The 13,064-nt window shown below is 35.3% G+C and overlaps 1 protein-coding gene and 1 long non-coding RNA gene across 2 annotated transcripts; both read right to left on the reverse strand.

Annotated features, from left to right (window-relative positions):
• Nucleotides 1-959: 959 nt before the first annotated feature.
• Nucleotides 960-6,238, reverse strand: LOC131630409 (uncharacterized). Its single transcript, XM_058901188.1, has 6 exons — nucleotides 5,012-6,238; nucleotides 3,620-4,910; nucleotides 1,688-3,547; nucleotides 1,595-1,617; nucleotides 1,138-1,239; nucleotides 960-1,013 (listed from the first exon to the last, which is right to left on the reverse strand). The coding sequence occupies exons 1-6, from the start codon at nucleotides 6,236-6,238 to the stop codon at nucleotides 960-962; spliced, it is 4,557 nt and encodes a 1,518-aa protein (XP_058757171.1).
• Nucleotides 6,239-8,841: 2,603 nt separating this feature from the next.
• Nucleotides 8,842-10,514, reverse strand: LOC131630426 (uncharacterized). The gene is made up of 3 exons (XR_009292328.1): nucleotides 10,216-10,514; nucleotides 9,999-10,097; nucleotides 8,842-9,683 (listed from the first exon to the last, which is right to left on the reverse strand). It is a non-coding gene; the product is annotated as an uncharacterized LOC131630426 (long non-coding RNA).
• Between the last annotated feature and the right edge of the window lie 2,550 nt (nucleotides 10,515-13,064).

Here is a 13,064-nt window from a genome sequence, read left to right on the forward strand (position 1 = left end):
TGATTTTCTTTTTATAGGCTTATGTATATTTCAACATTCTTGTTTTCTCATCATACACATCGTGTATGTTGCCTTTCTTATTGGTGCAACAGATTTTTCTTATGTTGTTTGTGTTTGCACACCTGCTCTTATACACTCTTGCACCATATCATTTTCAACGGTTTTGTTCTTTATATAGAGTTCTGGTATATTACCGTTGGAAATCTAGCCGTTTGAATCATGTTTGGACATGCAGTTAATGCTTTGTGTAGACTGCATCAGGAAAATAACAATTACCAAAGCGAATCTTATATTTGGCATTGGTAGCGTGTTTCACTGGGTAAGGTTATCTTTCCAACGCGCTGCATGTGGGTTTCTTCTTCAATCAACCTTGGGAGTTGTTCCATTAATTTGTTGCAATCATTTTGCTAATGATGATGTTTGTAACGGTTTTTCTTTTGATTCTAAACTTTTTCACTTTGTAGGTTGAGGTTGTATTTTCTTTTCTTGTCTGTGTGTGACTTTGTTGTTGTAGCTTTTTGTATGTCACTGCGTTACTTTATCAAAACTTCTGATTTTCATATATTTGATACTTCTGTTTGATTTCTTGAAGCTTGTGTGATACTCTTTCTGATATTGTGCTTGTCTGAGTTTGATGCCATCGTATAAGGCTTATATATAGCATAATATCTGCACACTTAATGAAATCATTAGTAAAAAAATTGTTACTCACAAAATATATGTTTGTTATCATCAAAACTAGATTCTGAACATAGATTCTCAATCTTGTTCAAACAATTAGAGGACAAAATTTAATTTTTTATTCCAAATTTTTTGCCTTGTCCTCGATTTGCCGAGGACAAAAATATTTTCAGTTTGAGGATTATTTCCTTTGACCTTGATGACTAGAGAACAACAAATATTTTCAACTTTCAAATTGTTCACTTTATCTTCAATCTTAGGAGAAAATTTTGAAGAGTTTATAGAACTGGAGCAATATCTTTCTCTTTTCCAGTGTGATTTTCTTTTTGAACCTAAAAAATGGTAAACAATGATTAATAATAGATTAAAATCATGTAAAAAATTGTAATAACCTTAATATTAAATTTAAGTTTGATGCATCTTCCTCTTTTTATATTTTCTCTTCTTTCTAGTTACATAGGCATTAGAAAGAAGTAAATCACCACTCATAACTTTAGGATTGTTTTCATCCTCTGCCTGGATTTCAACCTTATTATCTTCACCATCAACCTCATCGTCCTAACAATTATTAGAAGTAAAATTTACATCTTATACATAAAATTATAGCTAAAAATGTTTAAAATATAATTTATAAATAATACAACAAAAACAAGTACAAATTATAATTTAATTCACAATATTTCTATTTCCTTTCCTTGATTCCAACAATTAGCATATCATCCAGGAAGTAAGCGATCCACAACCTCCGTAACTGATCATAATTTTATACCACCAGTGATAACGTCATGAATATAGTATTTTAAAAAACAAAATTTAAAAAATTAAATAATTAGTATTGTATTCATAAACAATTATGTAATATTTTTTTTTGAAGCAAATAGGAATATATTACTATCAAAAAACTGTTATGTACAAATGGTGATCCAAAGATCCAACCTACAAAAGACCAAAACAGACTATAACATCAAAATCGAAACATGATGCCTAAGCTTCCTATGATACCAACCTCTATATACTATACAATCAATGATTTCTTTTACTGTATCTGTATGAGTAATGTTCCCAAAAACCATATTATTCCTCCTACTCCATATACCGTATACCGTCTCTGTAAAAGCCAATTTCAACATACTCGCTCTCCATCCCTTTTTGCCAACAACATTCTTAATCCAATTTAGCTCTTCAACCCAGGGCAGAGGGGTATGCTGCACTTGAATCCAATCAAGAATGTGTTTCCAGATCGTATTAGTGTACTTACACGCAAAAAACAGATGAGCATTGCTCTCCTCCTCAATCTGACAGAAAACACACTTACTGTCTCTAATCATGTTGAACTTCTTCAGCCTGTCCCTTGTAGCCAATCTGCTATGGCACACTAGCCATGTTGTGAACATGGCTCTAGGTCTAGCAGCATTTCTACAGAAAAGACCTCTCCACTCCACAAGCTGATCCCTGCCAGTTAGCACCTCATAAACAGCACTCATTTTGAACTTCTTATGAGCTACCATGCTATCCCATAAAACCTGAAAATTCTGTATTTGGTTACGCAGCTCCAAGATTCTCTTGATAGTCCACGAGCAACTCTGAATAATGTGAGCATTCATAACCTCTTGGCCTTTCAAATAAACCATGTGAATCCACTTAACCAACATATTATCAGCTTTGCAACACAGATTCCATAAGCATTTAAGTAAAGTGATCATGTTCCATAAAGTCAGGTTGACAATACCTTGCCCTCCCTGTCTCTTAGGTTTGCACATGGTGGTCCATGCAACTGGGCTTTTTCTACTGGTCGCAGTATTTCCAGTCCAAACAAAAGTCTTGCACATGGTGTCAATCTTGTCAATGACGAATTGAGGGAGAGGCAGACACTGCATCCAATATTGGGTGATAGGCAGGATGATACTTTTAATCAGGAGGATCCTACCAGCATAGCTTAAAAGCTTAGATGTCCAGTGTTTCATCCTTTGAGTAATCTTATCTATCAAGGGTAGGTAATGATGGATGTTGAGTCTGCTACTAGTAATAGGTATGCCAAGATATTTCATTGGCAATTGTCCTACATCAAACTCAGTGATCCTACTAATCATGGTCTGAGTATCTCTATCAACCCCTCCACAAAATACTTTGCATTTTCTTGGATTGATAATAAGCCCTGTAGAGTCTGAGAATTTCTTCACAATACTTATCATCTTCTGTACAGAAGCAACATCTCCACGACAAAAGAGCAGTATATCATCAGCAAAGGTTAAGTTTGTAAGGCCTATTTTCTTACATTTAGCATGGAACTTAAAATCAGACTCCCTATGCATTTTAACCAGAATTTTGTTAGAATATTCCATCATTATGACAAAGAGCAAGGGGGAGATAGGATCCCCTTGCCTTAGCCCCCTTCTAGCCTGCATACTCTGAGTTACTCTCCCATTAATATTGAATTCATAGGTAACAGTGGACACAACAACCTTAATCCAATTAATAAAGATGATTGGCATACCTATTTCTTGTAGAATCTGTTCCATAGCAAACCAGTCTACCATATCATAGGCCTTCTGTAGATCCAACTGGAGCATGCATCTAGGGGTCCCTCCCTTTCTGTTATATCCTCTTAGGAGCTCAAAAGCTAGCATGATGTGATTGTGAATCACCTGCCCAGGTATGAAAGCAGATTGATTCACATCTATAATACTTGGCAAAACCTGACCCAACCTTTTAGTCATAATTTTGGAGATAATCTTGTATATAGTAGAGCATCCAGCTATAGGTCTATAATCCCTGGCCTGCTTAGCTTCAGTGTGCTTAGGAATCAGTGTCACTATCGTTCTATTGAAGTCCATAAGTATTTCTCCATGAGTGAAAAATTCTCTGACTGCAGCCACAACATCAAGTTTAACAGTAGCCCATCAAGATTTAAAGAATTTTGACCCATACCCATCAATACCTGGGGATTTTTGATCCCCTATGCCCTTGAGGGCCTCTTCAATTTCAGCTATGGTGACCTGTCCTATCAACATGTTGCTCTGATCAGAGGTAATTTGTTTCCCTCCTCGCATGGCCTCAATATCTATATGAGTGAGGCTGTTCTCAGCTCTGCCCATAAGACCCTTATAAAGCTGTAAGAATTCCTCCTCAATCTGGTCTTGCTCAGTCAGCATATTCCCATCAACTGTCTGTAGGAATTGGATGTGTTTAGCATTACCTCTGGTTTTAAGATAGGCATGGAAGTAAGCAGAATTATCATCTCCCATTTTTATCCAGTTCAGTTTTGTTCTCTGTTGCATACTTTTCTCCTCCATGTCATTCCACTTAACAAGATCATCAGTACACTTTTTGATTGCATCCATATATTGTCCTTTCCTCTGGTTTGCATTGAGGTCAGCATAGGCCTGATTAAGGTTGTTTCTGGCTGCAGCTATCTTCCCTTGAATGTCAGAAACAGGTTTGCTAAGCTTCCTTAGGACATGTTGCAATCTCTGTAATTTTCTCCACAGTCTCTCCATAGGTCTGCCAGCCATGGGTTTATTCCAGCAATTTCTAACTGTCTCCTGATAACCTTCAATATCAGTCCAACTATTGTTGAACCTAAAGTTTCTTCTTATCTGCCTGGGGCTATTTGGTTGATTGAGATAGAGCATGGCATGATCAGAAATGTGAGGTGAGAGAACATCCAGACTCAAATCACTGTGATTTTGAAACCAAGCAGCATTAGCAATCAATCTGTCAATCCTAGAAAAAATAGGATTCGCACTCTGCTTGTTGGACCATGTAAAAAACTCCCCTTTACTATCCATCTCACAGAGATCAGTGGCACCCAACATGTTATTATAGTCTTCATACTCAGTTTCTACAATCATATTACCCCCAATTCTGTCATGAGATGTGGCCACGTTGTTGTAGTCTCCAACAGCACACCAGGGACCCTTGAAATTTCTATGCAACTCAATCATCTTCAACCATAAACCTTTCCTATACTCCAACTGATTAAGAGCATAAATGGCTGTGAGCCAGAACTTTAAGCCACCCCTCTTGTCATACACCCCACAATGGATGTATTGACTAGAACTACTAACCATCTTATGATCCACTTTATTACTATCCCAATGAATCCAGATCCGTCCATTGGCGTGGTGAGCATAATTATCCATATACTCCCCTTTTAGTTTCAGCTTATCCCTTATTGCACTAGCTTTGTCCTTCTTTACCCTAGTCTCAACAAGTATAACAATCTCAGCCTGGAAATTTTGGAGATGGGAGCTAATCTCCTTGATTTTTCCAATTTTATTGAGCCCCCTAATATTCCACGAAATTAACATGGGCCTCTATCAACTGCTACTAGGTGATTAGTCAAAATCCCTAGCGCATCAAAGCCATTCATACAGTCTACTTTGTGTAAAGGTTCAGTAAATGAAATACTTTTACCTTTATCTCTCCCACCTCTGCTTGCTTTTGTCCAAGGTGGCTCATCTGCTTCATTAACCTTCTTCATTTGGCTTGGAGTTGTGTGTATCTCTGCCTGTTCTGTCTTTGCTTCCTCTGAAACAGGGTTAGGTTCCTCTTGTTTTTGTTGCCTTGGCTTCCATACTTTAGCTTTCAGTTGCTCTCCACACTGGTGCCCCATTTGCTGACATCTATCACAAAATTTAGGCCTCCATTCGTACTCAATCTCTTGCTTCCTTCTAACTCCATAGTTGTCCTTTATGAAGATTTCATCAGGGAGTTTCTTGGTGATATCCACCTCAACCAGAATGCGGGCGTAGGATACCCTGAGCTTATGCGTGGTACACTCATCCGTAACCAGGGGAGAACCAATCGCACTACCAATCTTGTTCAGACTACTTGCTCCCCAAAGTTGCAAAGGTAACTTTGGCAGCTTCACCCATATCGGAATGATGCGAAGAAGGTCCTTCTTCAGATTAAATTCTGGATTCCATTCCTTGATCAATACAGGTTTACCTCGAATAGAGTAGGGTCCCTTCATCAGAACTGCATCCATGTCGTCACTGTTCTTGAATCGAAGAATGAAATATCCCTCGTCATGATAGAATAAATCTGGAAGCTGAATGAAGTTCCATGTCTTTTGCATAAAATTCTTAATTGCGTGCATACTCATATCTTCCCCTAACACATAGAGAATTAGGGCATTTTCCCAGAAAATCAGTTCCGAGGCAACATCATCTTCGCAGATTTCCACTTCAATTTCACCATTGATTACCGTAGGTGCAACATATGCCATAGGTCTTCCTTTTGCTGGATTCCGGTTATCACTGATGACATCCACCCATAGCCGCCGTGGCTCTTGCTCCGATTTCTCACTTTTTAGGACTTCGCCTTTTGAATCCTCTTTGATACTCTTCTTGACATTCTCAGTACCTTTGCTCTTTGCAACAAATTCACCTTCTTCAATGTCCGTAGTCGGTGAAACCGCCGGTGTATCAACCGTAGACGCTGATTTCGACGACAACGGGAGTGAAGCCGCCGGTATAACAACCGGAGACTCTGAGATCAACGACGACGGGAGCACCGTCTTGGGACGCCCTCGTGATTGCTTCGCTCCACCCATCGTGAGATTAAGTTTTAATTTTTAATTATGTAATATTTTTAAGATAACTGTATAATAAAAATATTCAAATCTAAGAACAAAAATGAAGAAACTTCAATTAAAAGACAACAAGTACAGAAAGAAAATAATAGTTTTTACCGTATCGCATATTCTTGAATTCCTTTTTCGACATTGTACTTTCCAATGTTTAATATTGGACAACATATTATTCATACAAGAGAAATATTTAATGAGGAAATCTATTCGTTATGAAAAAGAAATGATTTTCTTGTCCATCACTGTTGTTGTCAATCGCTTTGCGTGTCCAGTCGATTCCTATCAAACATCATCATCATTTACAATAATAAAACAAAAACAAAATATTTTTGATAACTCAATTGTATTCATAAATAATTTTGAAATAATTAAATAGTTAAACTTTAAAAAATTATTGGACAAAAAATGAAATGATTTTCAACTATGCCTATTGGGTATAGAACAAAAATATATTATTATTTCATCCCCATTTTTTATTTTATCTTTTTTATTCAACTTTTTTACGCAGTACCAATGTGACATGTATATGGAAATAATTATTTGATATAAGAATAACTACCTCAATCAGTGTAATTTTCGCATTTGTTCTAATCATATCACAACACCTAGATCTAAAATCTTGTACTTTATTCGGTTTCATGTAACAAGATAGACAAATAGAATTAGTCATAAAAACTTTGATGTATGTATAATAGAGTAATTAATTAAAAGAAATTATATGGACTAACACTGACATTGATGTTGTCTCTAAGGAGGTAAACCAATTCTCGCCCGTAACCAACATTCGCTTCATTGTTACTCATTCTTTGAAATTAAATAGAATAAAAGTAGCGATAACTCCTCTTGGATTCTCGATAATGGTAATTCAATTAGATTTTGGTTCAACTCTTGGTGTGGCACCCTTTTGTGTCTAGAGATGGGTGACACCAGTTTAGTTGAATATCTTCTTGTTAGTAATTTTATTCTTGGTCAAAATCGGAGTTTTTGGGATATCAATCCTTCTATTCTAGACTCCTTAAAAGTCAGGATTCGTAATTGTCACATGCCCTTTGATATACCGTACAAGCTGATATATAAACATTCTTATCCGAGTGATCAAAAGTCCTTGCTCATTCAAAATCCTTTATGTTTTGGAGGTTTTTATTAGACAAGATTCTAATTAACGAGCATTTAAAAAGAAAAAAGCTTTTATTTCCCTTCCAAATACAACATTTGTAACCGCTTTGAAGAATTTGCTCATTTATTTTCTTATTTGTCATTATGTTTCCAAACTCTTGTGTTGGTTGGCCTCTATTTTGAACATTCACACATGCATTCTCAGTTGTGATGATGTCTGAAATATCTACAACAAAGTCTGACCCGCTCAATGTAGTTTGGTCATTAATTTTTCCATTATTCATCTTTTCAATGTCGTATGGATAGCTAGAAATAGTATTGGAATTAAAGAAAGGTTATTTCTTGTTTCTTAGTCTATCACCTTCATTTTGGCTTAATGTTCCTTAGCTGGAAATGATGTAAAGGTTTCTTCACATGTAAACATTCAAGATTTTGTTGTGCTGAAATCTTTCAAAGTCAAGCATTCGGCCTCCCAAAGCCCATGAGGTTTTTGAGATGATTTGGCAGTCGCATCTTCGTAGTTGGGTTAAAATCAATTGTGTTGACGCGTCTTAAAATAATTTGGAGCTCTCTACTTGTGGTGGTATCTTTAGAGATCACAATGGTTGTTTTCTTGGAGATTTTTTAAATTTTGTTGGATGTCTCTAACTCTCTCATTGTTGAACTCTTAGATATTATGTGAGCAATAACGTTTCCTAATGATAAGGGTTGACACAGTATTTGGTTGGAAACCGACTCTGTTGCATTGGTAAAAGCCTTCAAGCCTCCTTTTAAAGCTCCTTGGCGAATTTGCATAAGATGAATTAACTATGTTAATATCACTTTACAAATGTCTTTTGTTGTCTCTAACATTTATAGATAAGAGAATAGTTATACAGACTCTCTTGTTAATTTAGGTCTCACTGTTACAAATTTAATTTAATTTAACTCGCTACCTTTAATTTGCGAATATATTTTGTCAAAAATTTGTTAGATTTGTCTTTCTTAAGTTCTTTTTTCATTGAGAGAATTTTGATATAGTCCCCTTTTTATTTTTGTCTCCTATTTTCTTTTTAAATATTCAACCTTTTATTTTATTTTTTAAAAAAATTGTCCACAAAAGTTGTGTAGGAATCCAACTTATGACTGACTTAACCCTTGGAAAGTATTAATAATGGAGATACCCTAGGAAATTTTTCTTAAATGATATAAACATTAGAAACTCCTAAAATATAATGAAATAATTAATGAAACTCAATACCAAATATTTCTTTCAAATTTGTGGTTTTTTATATTTGAATAATACTATGATAATAAAATGAATATATGCTTAAATTAAAATTATAATACATATGTTATTATTTAGTAATAATTTGTATATTATTATTAAATTAAAAATTAAATTTTTATACACCAAAACAATTCAAACATATGTTTCATTCCTTTTCTTTTCATTTATCTTTTTTTCCATTTGTTTATATATATTTTTTAAATTAATCAATTTATTTAAAAGTAAATTATTTTGATTTTGGGTAATAGATATGTATTTTATTTGATGAATTAATTTGTTGAGGTGTATCTCTTTTGGGAGGCTATAATCATTTCAGTTATTAAATAATTCATTCTCTCAAAAGTATGTAGGACAATTTAAAAAGGATTAACAAAACCACAATGTAAAAGGTTAATACGAATAACAACATATCAACCTTTAATGGCTAATCATAATTATTTTACAGTTTTAAGTTAAAAAAAATTAAAATTTATTTAAGGAAGCTTGCTATGAGATCATCATACTCAGAAAAATCTTCGAAAATCTCAGGCCAGACTTCATTATTTTTGTTGCCCTCCGCTAATGTGAAATGATTATCATCACAGACTTTCAAATTATCTTCCAACACTCCTTGATTGACATGAACGGTGGGTTGTACTCCTAAAATACTTAACAAAGATTTAACTTGAAGTTCTTGTGGATTTAGCAATGTATCTACTGAAATATCTCCCATTTCCCAAAAAAATTCTGTATCCTCCAATTCTTGAGGACAAGCATAATTTTCCGTTTTCGAACTGTTCTCTTTGTCCTTAGAATTTTAAGGACAAGATCTATTTTCAGATTTTGAATTTCTCACCTTGTCCTCGTACTCAAGAATACTAAAAACATTCTCATCATTTGGGTTATTTCCTTTAACTTTGAGGACTAGATGACAAGAAATGTTTTTAGATTCTGAATTATTCACTTTGTCTTCAATGATAGGAAGAAATATTGAAAAGCTTTGAGAACTTGGACCATTATTTTTCTCTTTTTCATCGTGTTTTCCTTTTCGAACATAAAAATAATAAACAATATAAAAATTCAGTCAAAATTATGTAAGAAAATTATGTAGCAATATTAATATTAAATATATGTTTGATGCATCACCCTTTTTTTTATAGTTTCTCTTATTCCTCGGTACAAAGACACTAGGGAGAAGTAATTCACTCATAATTTCAAGATTGTTTTCATCCTTAGCCTCGATTTCAATATTTAGTTTTTTTTTTGCCATGTCCTCAATTTCAAGAGGATATGAAGCATTTTCAGCTTGATGATTGTTTGTGTTGACCTTGATGAATATAGGAGAAAAAATATTCTTACCTTTCGATTTATTCATTTTATCTTCAAACGAAAGAGGATGTGTTGAAGAACTTGGTGTAGTATTTTTTTCTCTTTTGCAGCGTGTTTTTCTTTTCGAACCTAAAAATAATAAACAAAATAAAATAGTCAGTAAAAATTATATAAGAAAATTTATGAATTACCCCTTTAAGCAAGCCAGAGGTAATATTAAAAAAGGAAACAAAACAAACAAAATTACCCCTTTAAGCAAGCCAGAGGTAAAATGTTCCAATAGTGGTAATTAGAAGCCGAAGAAGAAACGTTAACTGTCCTCAACCATTTCCACGAGTTAACGATAATAGAGCTATAACATTCGTCGAAGTTAAAAATAAAAACTTTGAATAATATAGCATTCCTCACCACCCACAAGTTCCACAAAACCGCAAGCCAAATAACTCCGACAGGTAATCTTTCGTCTTTTGCCTTAATTTTCTCAAAGTGTTCCGAGAATCTCTTCAACTTCGCAATTCTCTTCTTTTTAGAAATACCTAGCCATTGTCCTATTTTACTCCAAATTCTATCGGAGAACATACAATCATCAAACAAATGACTAGAGGTCTCCATAACTTGAAAACAGAACACACAACTACAATCGCTTTCGTCTAACATAATGCCTCTACTCTTCAAATGATCCTGAGTCAGTAATGTTAGAACAAGATTTGTTCTGATCAATTATCTTAGTTTTGATGATAACAATAATATGAATTTTGCTTAAGATAATATGGTACTCTAATCCAATGCAATTTCCTTTTCAGGAAATATATAAAGAGTATGCATAATTCAGCGCTCAGAAGCTGTGTCTCAAGGGTTCAGCATGCAACATCAGAACATGGTCTGGCAAGACATCAGAAGATGGTCGAAGCAGAATCAGAACATGGGTCTATGGAAGCATCAGAAGAACATGAGATCAGAAGCACTGAAGTTCTGATGGTATCACGCTCAGAAGCACTTCAAGGTCAGAAGATCAGAAGATGCTTTGCACCAAGCTGTTTGACTCTGATGATATTCAAACGTTGTATTCACAAACATCAGATCAGAAGGAAGTACAAGTGGCAAGCCACGCTGACTGACAAAAGGAACGTTAAAAGCTATTATAGGCAACGTCAGTAGACACAGCGTGAACAAGGCTCGAGGTAGTTGACAAAAGCGTATAACATTAAATGCGATGCTGTACGAAACACGCAAAGCATTAAATGCACTCAACGGTCATCTTCTCCAACGCCTATAAATATGAAGTTCTGATGAGAAGCAAGGTTAACGATTCTGAACAAAACAACTCATATTAACTTGCTGAAACTCTGTTCTATTCAAAGCTCAGAATCTTCATCTTCATCAAAGCTCACTACATTGCTGTTGTAATATATTAGTGAGATTAAGCTTAAACGTTAAGAGAAATATCACAGTTTGTGATTATAGCTTTTAAGAAGCAATTGTAATACTCTTAGAATTGATTACATTAAGTTGTAAGGAACTAGAGTGATCGTGTGGATCAGAATACTCTAGGAAGTCTTAGAGGTTATCTAAGCAGGTTGTAACTAGAGTGATCGTGTGGATCAGAATACTCTAGAAAGTCTTAGAGGGTATCTAAGCAGTTGTTCCTGGAGTGATCAGTGTGTGATCAGAAGACTCTGGAAGACTTAGTTGCTGACTAAGTGGAGAACCATTGTAATCCGTGCGATTAGTGGATTAAATCCTCAGTTGAGGTAAATCATCTCTGCGGGGGTGGACTGGAGTAGTTTAGTTAACAACGAACCAGGATAAAAATAACTGTGCAATTTATTTTTATCTGTCAAGTTTTTAAAGCTACACTTATTCAAACCCCCCTTTCTAAGTGTTTTTATATCCTTCAATTGGTATCAGAGCGCCAGTTCTAAGGTGCAAGCACTTAACCGTGTTTAGAAAAGATTCAGGAAGAGAAAAACGCTTCAGTAAAAGATGGCTGATGAAACTGCAAAGTCTACATCTACATCTGGCTCTGCTGAGCAACACAACGGTAACAATGGTTATACTAGACCGCCGGTATTTGATGGTGAAAACTTTGAATACTGGAAAGATAAACTGGAAAGTTACTTTCTTGGTCTAGATGGTGATCTATGGGATCTTCTGATGGATGGTTACAAACATCCAGTAAATGCCAGTGGCGTAAAGCTGACAAGGCAAGAAATGAGTGATGATCAGAAGAAGCTTTTCAGGAATCATCATAAATGCAGAACTGTTTTGCTGAATGCTATCTCTCATGCTGAGTATGAGAAGATATCTAACAGGGAAACGGCCTATGACATATATGAGTCCTTGAAAATGACTCATGAAGGAAATGTTCAAGTCAAGGAGACTAAAGCTCTCGCTTTAATCCAGAAGTATGAAGCCTTCAAGATGGAGGATGATGAAGACATTGAAAAGATGTTTTCAAGATTTCAAACTCTTACTGCTGGATTGAGAGTTCTTGAAAAGGGATACACCAAGGCTGATCACGTAAAGAAGATCATCAGAAGCTTACCCAGAAGATGGGGTCCTATGGTGACTGCATTTAAGATTGCGAAGAATCTAAATGAAGTCTCTTTGGAAGAGCTGATCAGTGCCCTGAGGAGTCATGAAATTGAACTGGATGCAAACGAGCCTCAAAAGAAAGGTAAGTCTATTGCATTAAAATCCAATATCATGAAATGCACTAACGCTTTTCAGGCTAGAGAAGAAGATCCTGAAGAATCAGAACCTGAAGAAGAAGATGAACTGTCCTTGATCTCCAGAAGGCTAAATCAACTCTGGAAGAACAAGCAAAGGTAGTTCAGAGGCGTCAGAAGTTCAAAGAAATTTGAACGTGGAGAATCTTCTGATGACAGAAGATTTGACAAGAAGAAGGTCATGTGCTATGAATGCAATGAGCCTGGACACTTCAAGAATGAATGTCCAAAACTTCAAAAGGAAAATCCCAAGAAGAAGTTTCATAAGAAGAAAGGTCTTATGGCAACCTGGGATGAGTCAGAAGATGATTCAGACTCTGAAGATGAGCAGGCTAACTGTGCGCTGATGGCGACAGAAGATGACGGA

Source organism: Vicia villosa, unplaced genomic scaffold, assembly GCF_029867415.1.
Source record: "Vicia villosa cultivar HV-30 ecotype Madison, WI unplaced genomic scaffold, Vvil1.0 ctg.000680F_1_1, whole genome shotgun sequence".
NCBI classification, from domain to species: domain Eukaryota; kingdom Viridiplantae; phylum Streptophyta; class Magnoliopsida; order Fabales; family Fabaceae; genus Vicia; species Vicia villosa.